Source organism: Oryza brachyantha, chromosome 12 (genome assembly GCF_000231095.2).
Source record: "Oryza brachyantha chromosome 12, ObraRS2, whole genome shotgun sequence".
Taxonomy (NCBI): Eukaryota; Viridiplantae; Streptophyta; class Magnoliopsida; order Poales; family Poaceae; genus Oryza; species Oryza brachyantha.
Genome location: NC_023174.2, coordinates 14,827,565 through 14,852,480, shown reverse-complemented (window position 1 = coordinate 14,852,480; position 24,916 = coordinate 14,827,565). Strand labels below are relative to the sequence as shown.

Here is a 24,916-nt window from a genome sequence, read left to right as displayed (position 1 = left end):
ATCTCATTGCTTGGTGAAGACATTAGCAGGTACACGGATCCATTTAGTTGCTGTGAAAACCCTACATTGGAATGCTTGGCCCTTATTTTCACTCTAGAATAGGATTTGATAGGTCTGCTTTTTTTTTTTGAAGCAGTAAATAAGACTGCTTAGTGGATTGGTGTGCTATTGCTATACATGGGAGATGGTTGATCCAGATGAACCATCTGCAAGCTTGATCAACTTCTTTGAACACTCAATATCATCTTCCTCCTCATTGAACCTTTCTTCTTCCTTGATTTTCCCTTTATTAAATTCTCCTCTGAGCAATCCATGATGAAGAAGGTACTTGTGGTAGACTTCTTCCCAATACCAAAAATTACAAGGCCCATGCTTCTACAAATTTAATCAATTCATAACCTTATTAACCATTGAATAATGTAAGATGAAATGAATTTCAGCAATTCAATCTTACCCCTCCGTGGTTTTCACACTTATAATACACTCGATCCGGATTATCCCTACTACTGAATACATATCGACCAATTTGTTGTCCACAATCCGGACAATCCACCAATGGCAATGACAGAGCAGCAGACGACGACGAGATGAAACCTTGAACAAAATTTTTCTCACCTGTGCGAGAAGATTGTTCCCTTGATGCTGCAACACGGGAGCGCCGTATTATTGAGCCATCAATGGATGAGGTGCGCGTCGACGATTTGGCTGCCATTGTCCACAAAAAGCTAGGGTTTGTGGATGTGGATGAGTAGCCAAGGTCCTTGACCAAGACGCAACCCGTCGTCGTCGCCAATGGCCTGGAACCCACCGTCGTCGAGCGTTGATGCGCCGCGCCAGTGGTCTGTAACCTGCCCACCTTCTTCCTCTTCTCGCTGTAGGAGGAAGAAGCACAGAGGGCGGAGGAAGAAGCACAAAGAGAAGAATGAGCTAAGAACAGAATAATGGTCCAGCCCAACCAAGTGCTTGTGTTATACAGATATCAGAAAGGGTGTGCTGGTCTTTATCCATTCAAAGTCACGGTTAATCCATCCAACAAACGGTGTATTCGACGGAAGTGTTACGGAACATAGAAAGTTTGAAAATCTGTGCTTGAAACATTTTAGTGCTATTTATTGGTACCGGCCTCTTTTCTGTACTATAGATCGAATTTTCTCTTTCTCAATCCCTTTTCTCAATCTCAACCCATCGTTTTTCACGTGCATGTATCTTGAACCGTCCAATGGTGTGTTTTTTCCATAAATTTTCACTACAATAAATATATGATTAATTGCTACATCTAAAATTGATAGTAATTCCGATCTAAGTGCATGCATGATGCATCCGAGAGAAAAAGGAAGGAGCGTGGATCATAAGATCTGAGGGGACATCCCCTCGTCGACTTCTCGTCTATTGCATTCTATTCGAATAGTCATTAAAATATTAAAAAAATTATGTAGATAGATTAGTATGTGATGTATCACTAAACAAACATACAAGTTAAAATATAACTTATACAATTCATAACAAAAATAATATGTACTGCTACCGTGCTGCGGGAACTGTATTAAGCTATCGGGGAGACGTCTTCTCATTTATTGCATGTTATTTAACTAGTTATAAAAAAATATAAAGATAGATTAATATGTGATGTCCACTCGACAGCTTAGAAACCACACGCTGCTGCTGCTGCTGTCAGCTATCTCTTCTCTCCTTTTCATTTTCGTTATCTGTATCCCAAAATCATAAACAGATTCTGTCAGAGTTAGGAAACAAATCAATTGAAGTTGACCATATATGCACACTGCTATATTAATGTGTTTACATATGTGTTAGGAAACAAATCAATTGAAATCAGGATATTTAAACCAGAGAGATGGAAGAGGAGGCAACCAAACCCTAGATCTCGCCGCCTGCGCCTCCGCCTCCGCCTCCGCCGGCCAACATCTCGCCGTGGCAGACACATGGAAGAACAGCGGTGGACGCCGGTCCTGAGGCGCCGCCTGCCGCCGCCGCCCGGATGGATCGTCCTCGACCGCTTCGTCCACTGCTGGAACGACGACGCCGAGCTCGAGGGGGACGTCACGGCGTCGGAGGTCGCCTACACCAGCAGCGGCCACCCGATCCGCGTCTCCCTCCTCGTCGCCGACCCGCCGGCCGTCTCCTGCCTCTACGTCCACCACCTCGGCTGGCCGGACGACGTGTACGACCTAGGCGAGGCCACCGTCATCGCCGCCCACCGAGGCTCTATCCTCTTCTCGGCGCGCGTCCCCTTCGAGGACCCCGAGTTCGTCGTGCATGGCCATTTCCCGTTGGACTACTTCGTCTACACGGCCTCCTCCTCCTCGCCGCGGCCGTCGCTCACGCGGATGCCGCCTTGCTTCATCGGCGGCTACTCCCACCCGGAGGATCACCACATCAAGCCGCACCGTTCCCCGCAGCAGCGTTTCACTTTTGAAGAACAAATCGGCTTCCTGTCCCACGCCGGCGACGGCGAGTTCACGGTGGCGGACATTGGGGTACTTTACAGGGGCGAGAATGTTGAGTTTTGTGTTCTGAACCACCGCTCCGGATCGGGGAAGGAGGAGGAGGGGGACCCGCAATGGAAGTTCGAGGTCCTGGAGATGCATCCCGACGCCGCCATAGCCAAGAACGGGTTCAAGCTCAACTTCGGGTGGCATGCACACCGACGCCGTTGTCCCCCTGCACGACCACTACCTGGCATGCGTCGACTGCTACCTGGGCATCGTGCTCATCGACGTCGAGAGCCCCAACTACTTCAACTACATCCCTCTGCCGGCGGCGGCCATGAATGACCGGTGCGATGACATCCAAGACATCGGCCTGCATGATCCAGCTAGGTGCATCTCTCTCGACAGCGCCGGTATGATCACCCTTGTCTGCATAGGCACCAACACCAACAGCAGCAACAGCAACAGAAGATCAATGCGCCATGCTTCCTCTCGTCCTCGTCCTCCTTTCATCATCGAGTCATGGAGACTGGTCGACGTCCACCGGCGTGCATCATGGGTCCGTGGCTCCGCCATGGAAGCCGGCGAGTTCTGGGATCTTTGCTCGCACGCAAAGCAGCCGCTTCTCCCCCACGTGGCACCTTCTTTTCCCGTGGTAAGCTTGGTTCATCCGCACGCCATCTCCTTCCTCCTCCAGGACAAGGACAACAAACTGAACTGGATGATCGAGATCGACATGAGGAAGAAGGCTCTCCTGTCACCGGCCGTTCTCTACATCAACCAAAAGGACGAGAAGAAATTCTGTGCCAGCAGAAGCAACCCTCAACAGAGTAGCAACTGTGGCAACCGGGATTACTTTGGCCGTTGCTTCGTCCCCAGCTTGCTCCCCTCTTATTTGAAACAGGATGTCACCGAAAGGTTTGTCATATATGTTTAATTCCTTTTGTTTTTGATGTAAAAAGAACACATCTACCAGAACTAAGTACTGTTGAACAAGCAGATAACCCCATAATTAATGAAATGGCTAGACAATTAGCAAGTTGGAACATAGGATGTCTTTATGAGCTAAATGACTATTGTTTGCTGTTTTCAAACATGATCATACAGTATTTGACCCAGCAAATAGTGATCCAAGCAGTCACTCAGAATAATCCTTATGTAATCGTCTTCTATACTTTGACATTGGAAAGAAAGTTTTTTAGCACACGGGTGTATTTACACCTATTGCTTGCATGCCATCTAAATAGTTATAAAAAATTATGAAAAAATTAACAAGATAGTTTAATATGAGTTATATCACTCCACCAACATGTAAGTTTAAATTCAACTTCTATAAGTTATAGCAAAAATAACAAAAACAATTATGAATATGCGTATACTTAGTTTCAGTTTTGTTTGTTTTTTTGCTACAACTTGTAGAAGTTGAATTTAAACTTGCATGTTTGTGGAGTGATATAAATCATATTAATTTATCTTATCAAATTTTTTTATATTTTTTTAATAACTATTTAGATGACATACAAGCACACAGATGTATCTAAATAGTAGAGCTTGTCATTTGGTGACAGTCGTACTGATTTGCGAGGACTTGACCTCGATTAATTTGGTCAGCTATGTTACCGACATATAAGTCCTGTCTGGCCAATTTCCAACTTTTAGCATAATCATGGCTTGATTTGAAGGAACATCATGATTGCAGTACAAAAATACAGCCTAATCTGCTGACTGTTTGTTCTGCTGGAAAGCAAATATACCAGTGGGCGTTGAGACAGCCAACAGAACAGTTCAAACTTCCTTAACTAGTGTATCATGTGCATTTGCTTAGCTCCATTTATGCTTATATGCTAAAATTTTAATTTTAAGACTTAAATTAGACTTGATTTTGAAGTTATTCCATTATAGTTTATTGTCCCGCTTCTACTTTTAGATCGGTAAGAACACATGTATAAAAGTTTTACTCGCATTGATTGCCTTGTGATCTCTTTTCTTTCCGTTTTTTTTGGTGCAGTCGGATATGGAGTCGAATGATGCAGAAGTCAAAACAAGAGAGGGCAATGCATGAGATTGAACGGTAATCACAACAAACAAGCTGTGTCCACATTCTGTATTTTTCATCTGGCCTGGAATTTGTTCCATTGCTTTTGACTTTGCTCCTTTTCATTTTTTTTTTGGTTGTAGTCGACGGCTCGGTATACACGAGAATGACTGGGAGGAGGAATCGAGTCCTGGCAGGTTGTCTGCATTTTTTCTTCCTTTGATGCACCTGAGATCGAGTTGCTTGCATTGATCCCCTGTTGACTCTGCTTCTTTTGATGGAGCGCGAGGCCTTTATTAGTTCCCAAAATTTTTTTTCTAAAAACATCACATCAAACCTTTGGACATCTAAATAAAGTATTAAACACAGATAATTTAAAAAACTAATTACACAGTTACGAAAGAAATCTTAAGACAAATCTTTTGAGCCTAATTAGAAAGTGATTAGCCATAAGTGCTACAGTAAAACATGTGCTAATGATGGATTAATTAGGCTCAAGAAATTCGTCTCGCGGTTTCTAGCCGGAATCTCTAATTTGTTTTGTAATTAGACTACGTTTAATATTTCAAATATGTATCAAAAACTTGATGTGATGTTTTTTAAAAATTTTTTACAAACTAAACACCACCAAAACAAAATACTAAAGCTGGCAGAACGAGTCAGGCTGGCAGTGGAACAGGGAGCAACGGAGAATGACTGGAGAAAGCTGCTTGCCGAGGATGAAATGGAGGATGACTAGAGCAGGCTGCTTGCATGCTGAATGGATGAATGCTTAATGTGATCATGCTCAAGGATTCGTCTGCGGTATTATAAGTCCATCTCATGTTAAGTAGACCGCATTGTGGGGGCATTTAGGATGTAACTAATTAGAGTTCTTTTTTATCATTCTTAAAAACTAACTTGAGATGCCATATTTTTCAGCCTAAAAATTTAGTGTTTTTTTACTATCCTAAAGAATTAACTTGAGGTACCAAAAAGTTGATTGAAGTATACATCGTACCTATGCGATCTAGCACGATATAATTATAGGAATACGAAGATTGATGATTTAATGAATAACTCTGCAGATTACTTGGAATAATGTTGGCTAGAACTCTAGCGATAAATTCTCATAAGCATTCGATCCATCTGACCACATAAACCCATCTAACTAGATTGATCGGATCAAAGGTCTGAAACAGAATCAAGAGAATGATACAAAGGGACGAGTATGTTCCGAGAACACTCTTTCACATCAAACCTTAGTCTGAGACAGAATCAAGAGAATGGTACATAGGGACGAGTATGCCCCAAGAACACTTTCACACCCAAAGGGCGAGCTGGGCCCCACATGTCAGCCCACCAACAGGCCACCTCGTGGGCCCAGCGTGGCGGTGGGCCCAATCCCACCCGGTTAGTGCCTTGGCGGAGGAGGGGGGCATCATGAACCACGCAGCCCAACGCCGACGCCACCGGCGTCCCCTACCTACCCCCCACCATCTACCCCCACCCACCGACAGGTGGGCCCGCAGCTGCGCCTGGCCCGCACGTCAGTGAGGTAGTTTTGAGGATTCCGTGTCGCCCTCCCGCTTTGCTCCGACCCGATAAAAAGGGCGGGGCGAGGCGAGCGGAGCGGAAGGGCGCATGACCTCGCCGCCGCCACCGCCGCCGACGTCGTCGTCTCGCTTCCTCCGCCTCCGCCTCGCGACCACGCGCGGCAGCGGCAGCTGCTGCTGCTTCGCCTCCGCGTCGAGAGGAGGAGCGGGCGGCGGCGGGGGCGTGCGGCTCGGGTCCCTCGGAGGGAAGAGGCGGCGGGGGCGCGGTGTGGTGATGGCGGCGGCGGAAGCTGGAGGGTTCGACGCGCGCGTGGCGCGGATCGCGTCCACCATCCGCGTCATCCCGGACTTCCCCAAGCCAGGTCTGGGAGCTCCCCTCTCTCGCTCCTTGATTGCAGCTTCTTTGGATTGGCCCGTCGCCTTGATGCGTAGTATTCGTTATTCATCTGTGGATTTCACAAAAGTAGCAGCTTTGCAATGGCTAAAGCACGCGGATTGTATGATTATGCTTTGGTTAGATGGTTAATCACTAGTTAGTTCGGCTGTATGTACCGCGTTCTAGTGGAGTAACGATTAATATTTGCCTGGTTTAATAGATTATAGATCTTTATTTATACAAGTGGAAGTTTTGTCCTGCTTCTTGTTTGCTAGTGAACTTACTAGTTGTGTGTGGCACCAGCCTTATTTTTTTTTATTTATCTAGCTGGCCATACATTGGTTTTCTCCATGGTGGGTGGGGACTGGGGAGTTATATGGAGCATGTGATGATGTTATGTCGGCCAGAGTGCTTTTAGAGTGACGTGTCATTTTTTTCAGCATAGCTGTAGAGATAAGAAGCACTTCATTTTTATGTGAAATAGTACCATGTTTATTTTTAGAACTTGTTGTCTTTGTTCCTTTATGTAGGGATTATGTTTCAAGATATCACAACGATGCTTCTCAAGCCAGAGGCGTTTCGTGACACGATCGATCTCTTCGTTGAGCGATACAAGGACAAGGGGATCACTGTAATTGCTGGTAATGTAAAATCAAGCAGTACTTGTTTTTTTGGGCATTACATGCATTGGTGATTAAAAAGCTACAGTCAGTAATGGTGCAATTTAGATATGTTCATATGTACATGTTCTGTTGTTTTCATAATTTCCTTATTGTGAAATATCAGGTGTTGAAGCTAGAGGGTTTATTTTTGGTCCTCCCATTGCTTTAGCACTAGGTGCGAAGTTTGTTCCATTGAGGAAGCCAAAAAAGTTACCTGGTAAGTGTCTTTGCTAAACAAATTTAGCCTACGAGATGTGGTAGCTTACAATTTTACATATTTATACTAGGCAAGGTGATCTCGGAAGAATATTCTCTGGAGTATGGCACAGATAAGATAGAAATGCATGTAGGAGCTGCGGAGCCAAATGATCGGGCTGTTGTTGTTGATGATCTAATTGCTACAGGTGGAACCTTATCTGCTGCGGTCAAACTTCTTGGTAAGGTTCTATTATACTTTTGTGTTGAACTCCGAGGAATATAGATAATGTCCTAAATAATCTGTTTAAATTTAATAAAACATGCTATTCGTAACAAGTTTATGATTGGTGCGTTTGATCTGTACTTTCATGCTAATAGCTTTTAAAACCACATGGCTCCAATATTTCTTTTCCATATTTTGAGATAAACATGTTGTAGTGCATATACATGGCATTTATGGAATTAATGCTTTGAAGGACTTTTTATTCGTTTAACTATGCTGTTCAAAATCAAAGATTATTATTTTAGAAATTTAAATGGATTATGCCTTACAACATTCTGAATATACTTTTGGGATTCATTATGGTAATTTGTGATAGAATGGTTTACTCAACTCAATTAACCTTGGTACTTTGTAGAGCGTGCTGGAGCAGAAGTCGTCGAGTGTGCTTGTGTTATTGAATTACCAGAATTGAAGGTATAACTTTCTTTTGATGCGCCAATTTTCTCTGATTCTCTTATACAGGACGGTGTCTGAGTTAGCATGTGGACATGTGCTGAATTAATGCTTGGCTGCTTGAGAGAATAAAGGAAGCTTTACTTATATGTGAATAGGAAAAATTATTGTGGTTGTGCTTGACTTAAATACACTAGCAGGGACTGTAGGAAGTTCCCTTTTGGATGCACATCTTTTGGGAACTCATGCAATCTCATAACTTACAAGACAAGTGTTACACCATATAATATGAGACTAGCTACAAGAAAGGGAATATTAGCAAAACATGACCAGAATTCAGCTCAAAAGACTTTGTAATACTGAAAAAGGACGTGCTATTTCATGACCAAAAGCTCATTAAAAAACTTCGAAATTATCTGCATTTATCGCTTCCAGGAGTTATGATCAACACCAAAGTTTGGTTAGTAATAACATGGCTTAAGATGACTTCTAGTGCTCTAATTATGCCATGTTTTTCAGGGTCGGGACAAGCTGGGGAACAGGCCAGTTTTTGTCCTTGTGAAGGCAGACTAAGCGGAATGAAATAACAACTGAGGGCCTCTCAAGTTGTCCCTATTTATGTTCGCTTTCTGGAAGTATGTTGGAAGCAACTAAATACCTGGCATGACAATATTAGCTTGTTCTATCCAGAGCAGTGCAATAAAAGTCTCATCTTTAAATTTGTAGCTGCATGATTTATTTGGGAATTTGGACTTGAATGATCCTTGTAATACATCAAAACAGCATAATTTTTTTAAAGGAGTGTCAATTATTCATGTGAAATAAGGATCACTTATTTTGAAGTTTGTTGTGCTGCTTGCTATAAATACTGCTTTCCTTCTTTTCGGTGCAACTTTTCACTGAATTTGTGATTATGGAATTCTGCATTTGACTTGTGGAGATCATGTTGCGGGCAACTCAAGGTGTACAGTGGTCGTGGTACTTCATTTTTTCTGAAAAAGACTTAATGGACACTATCTTATCTTCTGTGCTCACTGATCATATGTTAGATCATCACAATGCATTTGTTTCTGGCAACTAATGATTGCATCTGGATTTTATCATCATGGTTGGTGGCTTTAAATCTTTCAGAGCTCAGTCAGAATTGAATTTCTGTGGACAAGGTAGTTGCTCCAGCAGCAATGTTCTTGCGTGTTCAGTGACCATATTTTCTCCCAAGTGTTATGAGCAACCCGACATGATAATGCTTAATTTCTGTGTGGGCATGACTTGCGTTCAATCAGCATTTTTTTGAACAAGGATGGTCTCATGCCAAGCTATATATGCTAACATTTGGAATTTTGGAGATAAAAATGTCTCTTTGAGGGTTTTAATTTCTAGCTTCATTTGAGTGACATAGCTGATAAAAATGCCCAAGTATTGTTTGACTTGAACATTGTTCTAGATCTATGACATAGTTTTGTATGCTTGTATCTGCTTTATATATATATATATATATATATAGGGTAGCTGCCTATTTCTTTACTTTTGACCTTCAGCTATTGTGTATAATCTGACTTCTAATGTATGCCCTTATTTTTATGTGAGAATTTCTGACCGGTTCCATCTTCTTTTGAAAGTCTCATCTGCTTATTAATTTGACTTATTTCCCTTTATGTTATCTGATCAATCATCAATGTTCATTCTCAGTGGCTAACTGGGGGAAAACAGGAACCTGTTGCTTTTTGTTTGGTGTAGATTGATGAGGACTTGGTACTTCTTTCTTTTATGAAGATGGATGATTATGTATCCAAATTGCAGAAAATATCTTGTAATGCTGCCACCAAATTTCGGAAGATACATGTTCAGTAGCAGCAGCATCTGTATGACTAGTTTACCTAACCATAAGAACAGAGCTTTGGTTACTAATTACACATGGGTGTAATGCCATAATATAGTTATTTATTTTTGACAATTACTTGCTTGGATACACCGTTGAAGAATTTAGTTTATTATATTGACATTTGGCGTAAGCTAATCAATAGAAGTCAAGAAAATTCTAAAGTTTTGCGTTAGCTAGTCTACTGAAAGTGACAGAAAAAAACTAGTTTTGTATTCTTCCTTTTGTTATAGTAGTATATTAAGTATGTCAGAATTCAGTGGATTGTGAGCACTTAGTATTGTCAAGTCACTCAATGCCTTCCTCACTCAGTTGCTTCATTCGTTTGCTACAATTTTCTTCAGGGAACAGGGATACAAAACCAACTGTTTTGATTGTTTTGGAAATTTATCTTCCCAACATATTTCCTTTTTATTTTCTTAATAATGCCAAAGATATTATTTTACTTTGAGGGAAGTTAGAAAAAAAATACATGGCAGAAATGTTAGTTTTGGATATGGAATTGTAGATGTATACTCCAGTTATCATCAAAGCATAATTATGCTCATATTAGAATGCAGCTATTCCTCGGCATGATTTATCATGACCAGTTTATGCACTTAATTTACAAGTCAAAAAAAAAAAAAACTACAGGAGAGAATATCTCTTAGGATGTCCCAGAGGGAGGGACTAGTCTAAAGCAATTTGGCTATCCCAGACCCAGACTATGAAGTTGAATCTTGTGAAGTCAGAAAATAAATATTAGTGTTTATGTGCTAACGATCTTATATTATGTTCATTGTTTGTGCTACTAATTATATCTGGTTGGCTGTTTAGGTGTTTGAAAAATGCATACCCATGCAATTGGCTGCATAACATCAGACGCTAACCTGCTCCTTTCATACAGCTAGAGGGTAAGAATGACAGGCTATAAACAAATCTCATCATGTTCCCTTTAGATCACTTTCATTGCCAGCATATTAGCTGTTCTTGCTTACTGAAGAGAGGCAGGAAGTCCCCCTTGTGGACATGACAGAAATACATCAGATTTGTGCATTGTGGTGTATCTGAGTCATGTGCAGCTTTTAATTGCTGGATATATGCAGATCATTTCCTGCTAGGGGGGATATCAGCATCAGATCTCAAGCAGAGTCAGATTTGTCGGGTGTTCTGCAAGCCTGACACCTTAAATGGAGACCTACATTGTGGCTTCCATTTTGTTTGATGATGCACATGCTCATTTATTCCTGAAACGTGCCATTATGGGAATATAAGATCTTATTGAGTTCTATGGAGTCCTTTGCTAATTTTGCAGCAAATTTTACTCTGGTTGACCTTTAGGAAGGTGACAATTAGCACAGACTATGAAGGGTTCTGTTGAATTTATCCTAAGTACATTGCTGTTTTTATTCCATATAGATTTCAATTAGTTCTCAGGAACTTATTGATTTCAATTGTCTGGGATTCTGGACTGTATACACAAGCTTGTTTCTGTTGCAGGTTCAGTTTAGAAAGTAAACTGGATTGGTGTAATTGTTTCAAATGTCAATGGCACGAATATTTGGGAATACCAGTCTATGGAATCCATTGCGAGTTTGCAGAATCAATGAGCCTGGCAGAATGAACAGCCCACAGAAGAAGCCGAGAAGGCGGCATGCCTCTGATATCTACTAAAGGCGCTGTAATATCTTCGTTGAGCTCTTAAGAATGTTGAGATTCCCTCCATGTTCGTGCAGGCCTCTCTCTGCATCTCCTAAATTTGTTTATTCCATCTCCTTAACCAACACAACTCTCTGCATTTTATCAAATTTTATATGCTGAGGTAAACCCTTATTATCCCAGTTCAGAGATCATAGACTTGCTTTGCCTGTCCTTGATGAATCAATAATTAGTAAAATGTCTCCAATCATTGAACCAGCCTTCACAGACAGGCCACATAACTGTAAGCTTGGATAAGTCACTGTCTTGGCTACCAACTAGCAGTTGAAATTTTCTAATCTTGTTTTAATCTTCACCATACACTTAAGCCCAACCGTGGACTGCCAATTTTTTTAATCATGGTCGATTTTTTAAAATTTGTGCAAGTGATGTCTCCTGCAATATTTCTGAATTCTGGTTTCTGAACAGTATATAAGCATCTCAACTGTTGTACATTTGTCATCATCCAGCAAGCACCTCAAAACAGTCAAGCTACACTCCAAAGGCCCTCAGTTCTCTACCTCCCAAGTCCTGAATTCACATCAAAATGGAGACTGGAGGACTGATTTCTGATATGAGCTGGACCGTCTTCGACTTTCCATCGCACGGCGATGAGTCGGAGATGATGGCACAGCTGCTCAGTGCATTCCCCATCCATGGTGAGGAGGAAGGCCAGCAGGAGCTTCCCTGGTTTGATCAATCTCCCAATCCATGCTACTACAATTGTAATGCTAGTAGCACTGCATACAGTAACAGCAATGCTAGTAGCCTTGCTGCTCCATCTGAGTATGAAGGATACTGCTTGAGTGACTCAAATGAGACCCTGGGTGTCAGCTCCAGCATTGCACCACATGATCCGAGCATGGTGCAGGTGCAAGGTGCACCTGAGTTTCTGAATGTGATCCCAAACCATTCCCTTGATTCATTTGGGAATGGTGAGCCGAGCCGCGAGGGCCTCGATTCAGCCGGTGTTACAAAGAAGAGAAAGCACTCAGCAGAAGAAGAATTTGATTGTCAGACAAGGGTAAGTCCTTGATCATCAGTGCTCATTCTTTGCACGTGTTATCTTTCAGCAAGATGCTTGGAGTGCTAATGTAAATACTGGTTGGGATGGATCAAAATGCAGGTATCAAAATGTACAAAAAAGGCTGAACCGAAACGAGCGAAGAAGGCAAAGCAAAGTGGACAGAAGGATGCAAATGCAACCATCCCAAATGGGAGCTGTTCCAGTTCTGACAATGACTCCAGTTCATCTCAGGAGGCTGCAGATGCTGGTGCTACTTCGAAAGGCAAATCTCGGGCCAGCCAGGGGGCAGCCACCGATCCCCAGAGCCTCTATGCAAGGGTACTAGAACATGATCATCTTTGTTTTGCAACTGAAAACATAATCTTTTCCACACCTGAATCTGAAAATTGCTAACACTGGTTCTCTGCTTAATGCAGAAAAGGAGAGAAAGGATCAATGAGAGGCTCAAGACTTTGCAGAACCTTGTGCCCAATGGCACCAAAGTATGCTTTCTGAATATAATTTGATGCTAATTTCGTCAGCATGGAATTCTTAAAATCCAATGCCTAAATAACAATGGCTGCCTTGATTTTGCAGGTAGACATCAGCACCATGCTTGAAGAGGCGGTCCACTATGTGAAGTTCCTGCAGCTTCAGATCAAGGTGCGCATCTGCAGAATTGCAGTTCAATTCAGATCACTCATCACCCTGTGACACAATCCACTGATCATATCTTGTCCAATCCTGCAGCTTCTCAGCTCCGATGAAATGTGGATGTACGCGCCGATCGCGTACAACGGGATGAACATTGGGCTCGATCTGAACATTGACAGATGATTCAGTTATCTTAGATCCCAGCTGGACAACACAAATTCTTGTTATTATGTTAATCTCAACAAGTTCATACTAACCATGCGGCGTATTCGACACAAAAATTAGCCATTCTGGAAGAACTTATACAGTTCCAGGTCGTCTGCAGTTACTGAAGGATCATACTAGTAAATTGTTGAAACAGGGTCCTGAAACTCGTGAAGACGAGCAAGGCTAATTGTGTACCGAAATCTGCATGTGACAATTTTTTTTTTGTTGTTGTTGTCTTCATGAAAGATTGAAAGACATACTCCTTTTGATGAGGATTTGTAAAACTAAGATACTACATATTTTGCTGTGATTTTGTAAGCAATTGAAATCCTAGTTGCTTTTGGTTCTTTTCGGAGAATTTTGTAAGCATGGCCTTGAGCACACGCAAAAAATATTGTTCTCTTATTATTACTTGTCCATATTTGCTCATGCGTGGAGTTGACTAGAATTAAATAATAAACATATCATATCGAAATGACAGGCAACATATATATTCAAAGTTTTTTAGAATTTTTTCCCTTGCAAAACAAAAAAATCAGAATATATTTTAAAAAGGAACAGCCCAACGAAAGCCCATTTGGGCTGGATTCGGCGGGCTGGGCCGTCCCAACTAGGCCCAATTGGCAGGTGGAGTATAGAATCCCAAAGCCCTAACTAAACCTACGCGCTCGCGTACCCCACATGGCCGCCGCCGGCGACTCCTCCTCCTCCTCCTGCGGCGGCGGCGGCTGCGGGCCCCACTGCTCCTCCTCGGCGGAGGATGCTACGGCGGAGAGGATGGGCCGCCTGTCCCTCTCCCGCGAGTGCGGCAAGTGCGGCGGCGGCGCCGTCGCCGTCGCTGTCGCCGGAGGCGTCGGCCTGTGCGGCGACTGCTTCCGGGCGCACCTGTTCGGGAAGTTCAAGCTCGCCGTGACGAGCAACGCCATGGTGCGCCCCACCGACTCCGTCCTCCTCGCCTTCTCCGGCGGCCCCGCCTCCAGGTTCGCTCGCCCCCTCTTTTTTAACCCCCTTTACTAATTTTTTTGTATAAAATTTTTTGTGTGTGACGATCATTTGAGCTGAAATTTTATTGTGCGTGTTGTAATTATATTTTAGGATCATCTTATTTGAGTTGGATTGTTATTGTGCGTGCTGTAATTATAGGGTGGCGCTGCAATTCATACACGAGATGCGGTCCAAGGCGATTGAGAGCTGGGACGCGAGCAATTCGCAAGCCCTGCCTGTCTTTGGTGTTGGAGTGGCGTTTGTGGATGAAAGTATATTCTGTTTGAAGCCGAAACACGAAATCGAAGCGGCGATTGAAGATATCAAGTCAATCGTGTTGAGTTTGTCGGCAGGCGTTAAGGCAATGCACATTGCGCCTCTTGAGGATGTGTTCTCGACGGGATCGAAGGATGGGGAAGGCAGGTTGAGGGAGGCGGTAGATATGATTGATGATGACACTGGGAGGGAGGATTTTCTTCAATGCTTACGCATGCTTTTGTTGCAAAAGGTCCGTTAACATGAATGTGTTGCGCGATGCTTTTTTCTTTATCACTTGCTGAGTTCATATCTATTGTTTTGTGTTCATATGTTGATCAGATTGCTCTGGAAAATGGGTACACCAAGATTATGCTGGGATCATGTGCTTCTGCAATAGCATGCCATGTTCTGTCTGCAACGGTGAAGGTATACAGCATGCTGCTTTCTCTGTATTTTGTTACCAGGTCATAATTCTTGAAAAAAAAAAGAACATGATAGGAATTTAAGAGTTTTATGAAATTGCTATCTCTTTCCAGGGGCAAGGTTATGCTTTACCAGCTGATGTCCAATATGTGGATACACGGTGGGAAGTACCTGTTGTTCTTCCACTTCGTGATTGCCTGGCCCAAGAGCTTATTCTCCTCTGTGAATTAGATAGGTAAGAGAAGGAAAAAGAAAACTTTTTTTCTTGAAATGGCTTTTGTTCTAACTGAATGTGTTTAGTTTAAAAACACAGGAACATATCAATAAGCCTTCAAATGGTATCAACAGTTTGGTTGCATCATTTATTGAACGACTACGGGTAAGTATGTTCAGTCCTAGCTTGCCAATTACATGCCAAATTACAATTCACCTATTCTGAGTTAGACTCAAGATCAAATCCTCAAACTATATCCTTGCTCAGTAGTTGTTTTTGTTAGTTATTTGGAGGACAATGGAAGTTTTATAATCTGTACAGCTATTATTACTGTGTGCAGGAAGAGAACCCTTCTCGAGAGCATACCATTGTAAGAACTGCGCAAAAGCTCAAGCCCTTCTCTTTTAACAAATTCTCAGCAGATGGCTATCATGATTTCCTACCATCGCGGCTACGTCCAAAATTCCAGAAGGTTGATAGCGATGAGTCCACTTTTCCTGAGATTCTTTGTCTGATATGTGGAAGCCCGTTCAGTGAATCAGAACTCCAGAATTTGGAAAGCACAAAACACGAGGCTCAGAAGAAAATTGATCTTTATACTTCTCATTGTTGTCAAAGCTGTCATTTCCAGATTCTACCAAATGATGAAAATTTGAATGAGCATTTCTTTTCACTACTACCAAAATTCTGGACTGGAAGAGTGGACACTGTATCTGCCAGCCATAGCTTGCTCAGGTGATACTGGTTTCTGTTTCTTTATGGGATAATTCGTTTCCTTGGTATAAATAGTGAATATTATTTGTACTTTAGCAAATGAAAAAAAAAACTCTAGATATTGGAACTTGTTTGTCTGATAATGGTTGACATAACATGACCATGTGTTTCTGTATCTGCAGTTGCCTCATTCATCTGTTAATGTCCTGCACTATTCATTCCTTCAGTGCACTGATTCGCTAAATCGTTGTTTATTTCAGAGATCAAATAGAAGAGTACCTTCTTGAAGACAATGATGGAAACTGAACTTGATGTTTCAGTGAAGCCTAAATATATTGTAAGAAAGGATCTTTGACTTGATTTTGTGCTGTAAATTTTTTCCCATAGGCCCATATGGTAATTATGTAATAGTCATTTCCGTCAATCATTTATTTATAGTTTGTAATGAGTTACTAACATATATTCTTCACATTGTTTTGTTTGTAGTGCCAGAAGGACAGCAGAGATTCCTGCCTAGTTCGGCTTCCCACCACGGCATAACCGGATAAGCCAAACTTGATTCAGATAATATGTTTCTATCTAGCATAACATTATTTCAGAATTCTGTCACATACTTACATGTTCCATACATTATATTCTTGATTCAATTCCTGATGCTTGCGTATGTCCTTCCTGCTCTCCTGCTCTTAAGAGTTGAAACCTGTATGAAATCCGTGTAGTGATAGCCTGATGGGAGCAAACCGTCACTTGCCAGCAAGTTTCCACCGATCTCAAGGCAACAGACATTGGACAGAAACTTCCATGTGATTACAGTATTCTGATTGGTCACATCTCCTGTACCAACTATTCTGTCTGAAAAGATTGTAACCTGAAGAATTTATTCAATTATTTTGGAACAAGCTTCTGTATACAAGATTTGTACATACTATGTTTTCAATCAAATGCGACGTCTTATTGCCTCTTCCCATGTATCATGCCTTCATGGAAACTTTTAGAATTGATTTTGCACATAAAATCTGCATATTTGCTCTTAGTTACCTGGAAAGATGGAATGAATGAAGGATTGATCATGACATATGGTTATGAAATGAGAATCAAATTCACACATACTACTAATGTACATGCACAGATACACTACAGGTGATTGGTGCCAACAAAATGGTGAGACCACTACAAATTAGTAGTGGTCCCTTCCACTCACCTTTGTATAACCATCTTATCTACATGTATTTGGTACATTATCATGTCACTCTTACATATATGCTTTCTGAGATAGTAAGTCCTTTTCTGCTATTAGTCGGTTGTCTTTTCCTTTGCATTGTGGTTCATTGTCTCATCTGCCAACCAGTATATTCCAACTGTTGTTATTACAAACATTTTCCTGTGAAACTTAAGATAAGTGCACCCCATGAGTGCTTGCATGTGCTCCCCTTGGTATTGCTGACTGAACCCTCTACCAGTCAAACATTGGGAAGCTGTCCTAATGTTAGGTTAAAGCTTGTAAAAGGTTAGACTTTTTGATTAGCAACTTTAATCTGATTGGGTTGGCATAAAGCCTGGCTGATAATCTTAGCCGACGTGCAAGGACTTATCCAGCTTTTCATCAATGATGGCAACACAAGTGCATAACTTAAAGCCTCCCAAGGGCCTACACAGCTTTCAATTTTAGATGGTTGGAGTAGGGTTTTATTTTTATAAATACCATGCTGTCCACTGTCAAATTGTCAAGCAGCTGATGTGGATGGATTTTGTCAGAACTTGGCAAAATCATCAAATTTCAAACTGCTTTCTTTGTTCAAATTATAAGAATAAATGTAGGAGTATTATTTAAGAGTCAAGGAAAATTGTTTGTGATCAACCATAAATCCTGGTTAGGTCGGGGTTCGAGTAAATGAAGCATGGAAGTACATACTTTAATTATAAGGGAATTAAATCATGTGTAGTTAGTAGTTACAAATAGTTTCTATTGCACTCAAATTGCTGTTGAGGCCTGAGGGCCTTGTTCAAAATGTTTGTAACATAGTGGCACAATATCTGTCCTGAGCTATCCAATCAACCTGTCCTTGAGGTATTGTTGTCCATTACAATGCAATGGTACTATATGTCTACTGCTAGAAGCAGCAGAGTTGGTTCCTTGGTTGATTCAGAAGCAATTGCTTGTTCTTTGGGCAGCAAGACTGACCCCCAAATAGACCTGGAAAACAAAAGGCTAACCAAATAGCTCTACAAGATTTCTGGCCCCCTTGTACTTAGCTCCATAACCTAGCTCATTTCATACCTATAAATATAATATCATTGGTGTTTTGGTGACTCAAGAAAGAGTAAGCTAAGTTAGTGCTAGAACTAGCATGCCCAAGTTTGGCACTAGTAGAGTTTAGCCACTGTGTGGCTTTAGTGGATTAGTGGACAAGACCTCCTCCTAATGCCCACTTTTTTTTGCTTACTTCATCTCACAAGCAAAGGCCCATTGTGTCCCCTAGTGATTGGCACAGTTCACTGCTTTCATTGAAATAGGGGGAGATGGTGAAGGGGCCCTTGGGACATTGACATGACCAAACCTAGGGCTTCATTTATTTATCATCTTGCTTCTGTCAAGGTTAAGGTGAAGCATTGGTCAAAGAAGACATCACTGAGTGGTCTTAAGTGGCAGAGTAGATAGCATCACTATAGTCTCTGAACCTCTTGCTTCACCAAAGTGGGGGCAACTTGGAAGAACAACACTCTCATCTCTTAGTTTACTTGCTAGTTGCTTCTCTGAAATATATTTCTCATCTGATCACCTTGTTTGCATTAGGTTTAGCTACTAATCTGAAAACGCTGATGAGTGTTTAGTCAATACTTGTGGCTTGATCCTTGAATGCTGCAACTTCAATGCTTGCTAGGATACACACTTATATGCAGATGGCCTTCTCTTTCTTCACTTTGTTTTCCTTTCTTTTTTTCTCTCTTGTGGGACTGAGGAACCTGAATTCAAGGCTTGGTTATGCAGGGGCCTGTAGCAAACTTGATATGATGTGTCCTGGCTTGTTTGATTGTTGACACATATCTGCTGGCTCGCAATCCATAAATGATGTCGAAGAAACCTATAATTCAGGTAGGAGGACAATGTTTTTTTTACTACCTCTGTCCCATATTATAAAGGATTATGACTATTCACTTGTAATTTTTAACCATTCGTCTTATTCAAAAATTTAGTGCAAATATAAAATTTATAAGTAATACTTAAATTACTTTTAATAATAAAGAAAATAATAAACAAAATAAACAATACTTTTAAATTTTTTTAAATAAAACGAGTAGTCAAAGATTACAAACAGAAAGTCAAAATCTAAATCTGAGGACGGAGGGAGTATTACGTACCATTGCAGAAATGTTGGACAGATTGGCTTGCACAATCTTAAATGCAGTATACCGGTTCCATCCACCTGCAGGACCGTCGGTCACAGTACATTCAACGTGACAACTGTGAAACATTTTCATCTCCTTTCAGAAGTCCCTGTTCATGGTTCTTGGATTGTTCTTACAGCTGAAAGTTGATTTCTGATGCTAACATGATTGAAAAATCACTTATTCAGGCCTGATGCTTGTTTGAAGAGTACTGTGTCTGCAAAACCCCATAGGAGGTACTGAAGCTCTCTCTCTCTCTCGATCGATCAATCGAAACTCCAATTCTGAATTTGATCCCTGACAAGGGTACCATAATTCTGTTAGTTGATTGTATTCAAAGATTTCTTTATGCTTCAGTCCATCCCCAACAACTGTCAACAAATTCAAGTTCCATATAAAACTTTCAGATGGCCATTCATTTCCACTCCATCTGAAAGTTTGACATTATCTTAAAAAAACCTGAAAATTAGCATATATGGTTATATAAAGTTCTGCGCGGCATTATATTTCATCCTTTTGATTTCAGATGCGACCGTTTGCTCGTCGTCTTGTCTGAATCACCAAATGCAGATGCAAGGAAAATAGTGGTCCATAATGATCCTTGATCTCGGTGTGAGTGAGTTCAGGCCAAATCTTGGCATCTTCCCTTAGTTTTTTTGAAATGGCAGCAATTGGGGGACCTGGCTGGCTGTACTGAATTGCATCTTGGCATGGGACGATGCGTGTTGAATTGGCACTGTTTTGGTACTCCAAAACACTGGCCCTTGAATCCTGGGGTTTTGTTCACTGTCCCAACATTTTCAGCACCACATATCATGTGACCTCAAATATTCAAGTGTGTGTAAATTTCATGTTAAATATTATATATATATTCTGTAAATTTTAGCATGCCCCCACTATTGATTAACCTCTGGATGTAGCAAGATTGGGACATTGCAGACAGCTTGTCCTAGTTCACGAGGAAGAACAATACATATCTGGAACAAGAATAAAATTCCACTGCACATTTGGGTAGAAAACAAGACAGTAATTGTGAAATTTTGGTCAAGGTTAAATCTGTCAGATCTTGTCAGTAGCTTACTAGGAAGGATTAGGCTGTGAGATGCTGGAGAGTAGCTGCATGATTATTGATTAGATACCATGGCGTGGCTGTATTATGTCTCTGATCACCCACAGAATTAATTTTGGCTGTGTTGCCTCTGATGATGGAATTTGGAGAGTGAGCCCCACATGGGGGATTAGTGGCCAAATTAAACCATGTGTTTTTGTCTCACCCTGAGTGCATTCTGCAGTGGAAATGTGGCATTTTCTTGGCTGCATTTAGAATTTTGGGGAGGAGATGATGCTAGATACTAGGTGGTAGTTGAGATTACACTCTCAGCAAAATCCTTATTTTATGTGTAGCCTGCAGAAACTACAGCCTGCCTTTTTCAGATCATTAGCCAGACATTTTTTTCCCTGGATTCTAGGGTTTGCCTACAATATAATTGTACTAATACTTTTGTGTGAAAATGCTAGGATCTACAGCTAGCATCCCTGGTCAGTTGAGTGTCTCAAGTATGGATGCACAATGCATGCTATTAACCATACTAACCATAAACCATTAACCAATTTGTACTTAAAACGTGACAATATTTACCAATTTAATTTGGGATTTCAAGTCTCCTTAAGGTTAGCTCTATTACGTTAAAGATCTTGATCACATTATAGCATGAACGATTGATTTTATGATACTTGAGAGGTGGTAAATTTTCTATGAATAAACTTCACAAAACAACATGTTTTATATGCCAAGTATTACATAACCATTAGGCTTTGGTACATGACACAAGTCATAGTGATTATAGTTTTAGAGTTTCATAAAACCAAATTATTGAGCAATTATTTTTTGATCCACATATTACGTGTTATAAAATTACCTAAAAACATGTTACATTTTTTATAAAACATTATATACAAGTTAAATTGATTAATAGTGTGGTTTTGTAAAACTCTTTAACCATAACATGCAGGGTAACGTGGTTTTATACCAGCCATACCATAATACTTTTGGTTTTGTGAAATTTACTCGATTTTATATAATAAAAATGTGGTTCCCAAAAACCATTCTTGTAAAGCAAATGTTCATGCTCTAAGTTTTACAGCCATCTAAAGTACAGTTCTTGAGGAGATATCTGTGTGATTAAGCTCTATCATTGCTGAGTACTCCTTAAGTGACACATTAAATTCTCTGGATCCTAAACAGATGCAGCATGATTACACATTACACGGATGCGCCTTCATACACCCAGAGACGTACTGTCAGTACAAACCTGAATTTACCACAATTGTCAATGGTCAACAGCAACACAAATGGTAAATAAATAAATAAATAAATAAAACAGCAGTAAAAAAAGTAGAAAAAAATAAATGAAAGAAGAGCCACTTAAATAGAGGGGAGGAGGAGCTCTATCTTGTCTTCTCACTCTCGCTCTCGCTCTCCTTCTCCGGCCGCCGCCGCCGCCGCCGCCGCTCGCCGGCGGCCGGCCATAGCATGGTTGTTTCCTCACGGTTTGTTAGACGTTGTGATATATTGTAGCTTGGAGAGGAGCTGCGAGGCGATGGCGGCAATGGAGGAGGCCGAGGAGTGCTCGGCGGCGTGCGGCTTCTCGCTGACCTGCCAAGAAGACGGCGCCGAGCTTGGAGATGGCGTCGTCGACGACGGAGACGGCGACGTGTACTTGTTATATAATGCCGCGGCGGGGGATGATGATGAGGAGGAGGAGTATGTGGAGCAGATGTTGTCCAAGGAGGCCAGCTTCTGCTGCTCCTCCTCCTCCTCCATGTTCGACGCCGCCGGCGGCGACGGCGACGGGGAGGACATGCCGTCGCTGGCCTCCGAGGACTGGTTCCGGCAAGCCCGCCTCGCCGCCGTCAAGTGGATCCTCGAAGTGAGCTTACTACCACCACCGCCATTAGCGAGCTCGAAGCTCGAATGCTCGGTTAGCTTCTTGATGCGAGGATCGAATCGAACACTGAGTCACTGACACGCCATGGCTGGTTGCATTTCAGACGAGAGGGTACTTCGGGTTCGGCCACCGGACGGCGTACCTGGCGATCGCCTACTTCGACCGCTTCTGTCTCCGGCGACGCGTCGATGTAATCTAATCCTTCCTTGTCTCCCGCCGCCGCCGCCGCCGTAAACAGCTCGCCATTTTTGTTTCTTGGGGGGGAGCTCGCCGGTGACGTGGATGTGTTGTGTTCGTCCAGAGGGAGGCGATGCCGTGGGCTGCGCGGCTGCTGTCCGTCGCGTGCGTGTCCGTGGCGGCAAAGATGGAGGAGTACCGGTCGCCGGCGCTGTCGGAGTTCGACGCCGGCGGCGGCCACGCGTTCTGCTCGGGCTCCATCCGCCGCATGGAGCTGCTCGTGCTGTCCACGCTCGGGTGGCGGATGGGCGCCGTCACGCCCTTCGACTACCTCCCCTGCTTCTCCTCCCGGCTCCACCGCCACGGCGGCGGCGGCGGCGGCAATGGCGCCGCCGCCCGTGTCGCCCTCAACGCCATCACCTTCATCTTCGCTACAGCTGAAGGTACACAGATCGATCAAATCAAATCAAATCAGATTGATTTGTGCTCTTTTGATTGATTGCTGCATTGGTCTGATTTGGATTTGTGTTTGTGTTTGATGCAGCTGGTAGTGTGCTAGATTACAGGCCATCCACTGTGGCTGCAGCTGCAATCTTGGCTGCATCCAGTGGAACTCCACTGGCAAAAGAAGCATTGGTGTCCAAGATGAGCAACATTTCTCCATCTTGTCTTATTGACAAGGTCAGTCAGAGAAAGGGGGAAAAAAAACTAATTCAGTAGAATTTGAGCAAAATTTGATGACGAAAACTGGATGTAATTGACAACTTTGGTGTGTTTGTGGGTGATTGGTTTCTTTGATCAGGAGCATGTACATGCCTGCTATATTATGATGGTTGGGGACATGAACAGGAGGAGCAGCAGCAAGAGACCATTGCAATGTTCAGACTCCAATGAGATTACCACCACTAGTACATATGATTCTGTTCTTGTTGATGATGTTACCGACACCGCCGCCTTCGCGGCGACGATGGCGATGAATAAGCGGCTCAGGCTGGAGCCGCCGAGAATCCATTGAGGAAGATAGCACCACCAGAGACACACAATTTTTAGTCAGATGTCTAGGGGGGCTTGGTTTGAATCTTCTCCTTTTTCCCCATTTTTCTCTTTCTTTCTTTTGACATAATTTTCCAAATATTTGTTAGGTTCTTTGAGCCATTGCCATGGTTGGCATTTGGCAATGTTGTTGGATTGGATTGGTTTGGTTTGTGAGAAGGAGAAGATAATGAACAAAGGAAAAAGAAAAGGGCTGGGTGAGCTCTCCTAAGGAGAGGAGAGCTTGAGTTGAAGCCCCAAATTCCCAGTGCCCAAATGGAGCACATTTTCCTGTGAAACTTTAGTCCAAAGCTGCATGAACCATTTTGACATGCCATTGTGGATGTTATGTTTCCATTGCACTGCCATGTCCTGCATATGGTGAAAGATGCTGTTGCATGCAGAAGTTGCAAAACCAGCAGCAGCATCAGAAAGGTTGGCCATTGTTTATAGAGCCCCTCTCCCTCTTTTCTTTTCCTGCAAGTGGATGATGTGTGAGTGGGGTTTCACTCAGCTGCACTGCACTTGCATGGGGGTTACATTGGTTTTGTTACAAACTATATATTAGCCATATGGATTATATTGGTTGTACTGTAACACCTATAATAACCAGTAGTAACCCTATTCTTCTGTTCTGGAGAAATGAAATCTGATATCATTTGGTGTATATATATATGCATGTCTCTCTGTCTGAATGTGACCCTAGCTCCCTGTGGGTTTCTTGATCAGTTCCTGCATTGCTGCAGCTGAAAATTTTCCAGTGCCATTCATTCAGTGCTGGTCCACTCTTTTTCTCCTCTTCCTCTCCCTGTCAGAATTGAGAATCCAAGGCAACCTTTTCCTGTTACATTGCAACCAGCTTGCACTTGCTTGATTCCACAAAGGCATGCACCACAACACTGTGATGAGCTAGGGTAATCCCCACTGTTACAGTGCTTCCATTATGAATGTTAAACAAGGACATGGCATAGTTTGGAGCTGGGGTTTTCATTGCAATATATTTCTCACAGTAATTTAAATGAGGATATGATCTATAAAGAAAGAGAGCTCTTTTGTCAAACATGATTGATAAGTACGTTGTCTCTTTCTGGTAATAATTGTGTATCATTTGTGTGCTGTTGGAAGGGTGACAACTGACAAGTGTTGCATATGAGGGTATTAGTGTACAAAATATAGGTGATTACTTTACATCAATAATTACCTGAAGATTAGCATTTTGAGATGTGACTCTTAACCGCTCTTTTTAGTCTGGAAACTACTTGAGCTTGATATTTCTGCCTCATCTTTTCACTTATGCTTATGCTTATAAGTGAAAATTTTAAATTTAAATTTAGAGTTGGTTTTGAGAGTTTTTCATCATATGTCGTTTCATTTTTTTTCTTCAACCAGTCAAAAGATGACAGCCCACTTGCTTAGTGGAAGCACAC

At 42.1% G+C, this 24,916-nt stretch overlaps 5 protein-coding genes and 1 pseudogene across 5 annotated transcripts; 5 read left to right on the top strand and 1 right to left on the bottom strand.

Moving 5' to 3' along the window:
- Positions 1-42: 42 nt before the first annotated feature.
- Positions 43-1,006, bottom strand: LOC107305473. Its single transcript, XM_015843347.2, has 2 exons — positions 455-1,006; positions 43-375 (listed from the first exon to the last, which is right to left on the bottom strand). The coding sequence occupies exons 1-2, from the start codon at positions 710-712 to the stop codon at positions 172-174; spliced, it is 462 nt and encodes a 153-aa protein (XP_015698833.1). The 5' UTR covers positions 713-1,006; the 3' UTR covers positions 43-171.
- Positions 1,007-1,871: 865 nt separating this feature from the next.
- Positions 1,872-4,845, top strand: LOC102699557 (annotated as a pseudogene).
- A 1,245-nt stretch (positions 4,846-6,090) lies between these two features.
- On the top strand, positions 6,091-8,792 carry LOC102699275 (adenine phosphoribosyltransferase 1). The gene is made up of 6 exons (XM_015843282.2): positions 6,091-6,379; positions 6,924-7,034; positions 7,180-7,272; positions 7,343-7,492; positions 7,892-7,950; positions 8,449-8,792. Exons 1-6 carry the CDS (start codon positions 6,106-6,108, stop codon positions 8,500-8,502), a joined length of 741 nt encoding a protein of 246 aa, XP_015698768.2. The 5' UTR covers positions 6,091-6,105; the 3' UTR covers positions 8,503-8,792.
- A 3,240-nt stretch (positions 8,793-12,032) lies between these two features.
- Positions 12,033-13,726, top strand: LOC102711659 (transcription factor bHLH84-like). The gene is made up of 5 exons (XM_006664092.2): positions 12,033-12,509; positions 12,612-12,830; positions 12,929-12,994; positions 13,089-13,154; positions 13,242-13,726. Exons 1-5 carry the CDS (start codon positions 12,033-12,035, stop codon positions 13,326-13,328), a joined length of 915 nt encoding a protein of 304 aa, XP_006664155.1. The 3' UTR covers positions 13,329-13,726.
- Positions 13,727-14,017: 291 nt separating this feature from the next.
- On the top strand, positions 14,018-16,938 carry LOC102722824 (cytoplasmic tRNA 2-thiolation protein 2). Its single transcript, XM_006664628.3, has 8 exons — positions 14,018-14,332; positions 14,496-14,844; positions 14,934-15,020; positions 15,131-15,252; positions 15,318-15,396; positions 15,572-15,966; positions 16,206-16,282; positions 16,432-16,938. Exons 1-7 carry the CDS (start codon positions 14,034-14,036, stop codon positions 16,249-16,251), a joined length of 1,377 nt encoding a protein of 458 aa, XP_006664691.2. The 5' UTR covers positions 14,018-14,033; the 3' UTR covers positions 16,252-16,282; positions 16,432-16,938.
- Positions 16,939-21,810: 4,872 nt separating this feature from the next.
- LOC102722546 (cyclin-D5-2-like) lies at positions 21,811-24,192 on the top strand. The gene is made up of 5 exons (XM_040529458.1): positions 21,811-22,262; positions 22,384-22,470; positions 22,582-22,900; positions 23,002-23,138; positions 23,260-24,192. The coding sequence occupies exons 1-5, from the start codon at positions 21,933-21,935 to the stop codon at positions 23,470-23,472; spliced, it is 1,086 nt and encodes a 361-aa protein (XP_040385392.1). The 5' UTR covers positions 21,811-21,932; the 3' UTR covers positions 23,473-24,192.
- The last annotated feature ends 724 nt before the right edge of the window (positions 24,193-24,916 follow it).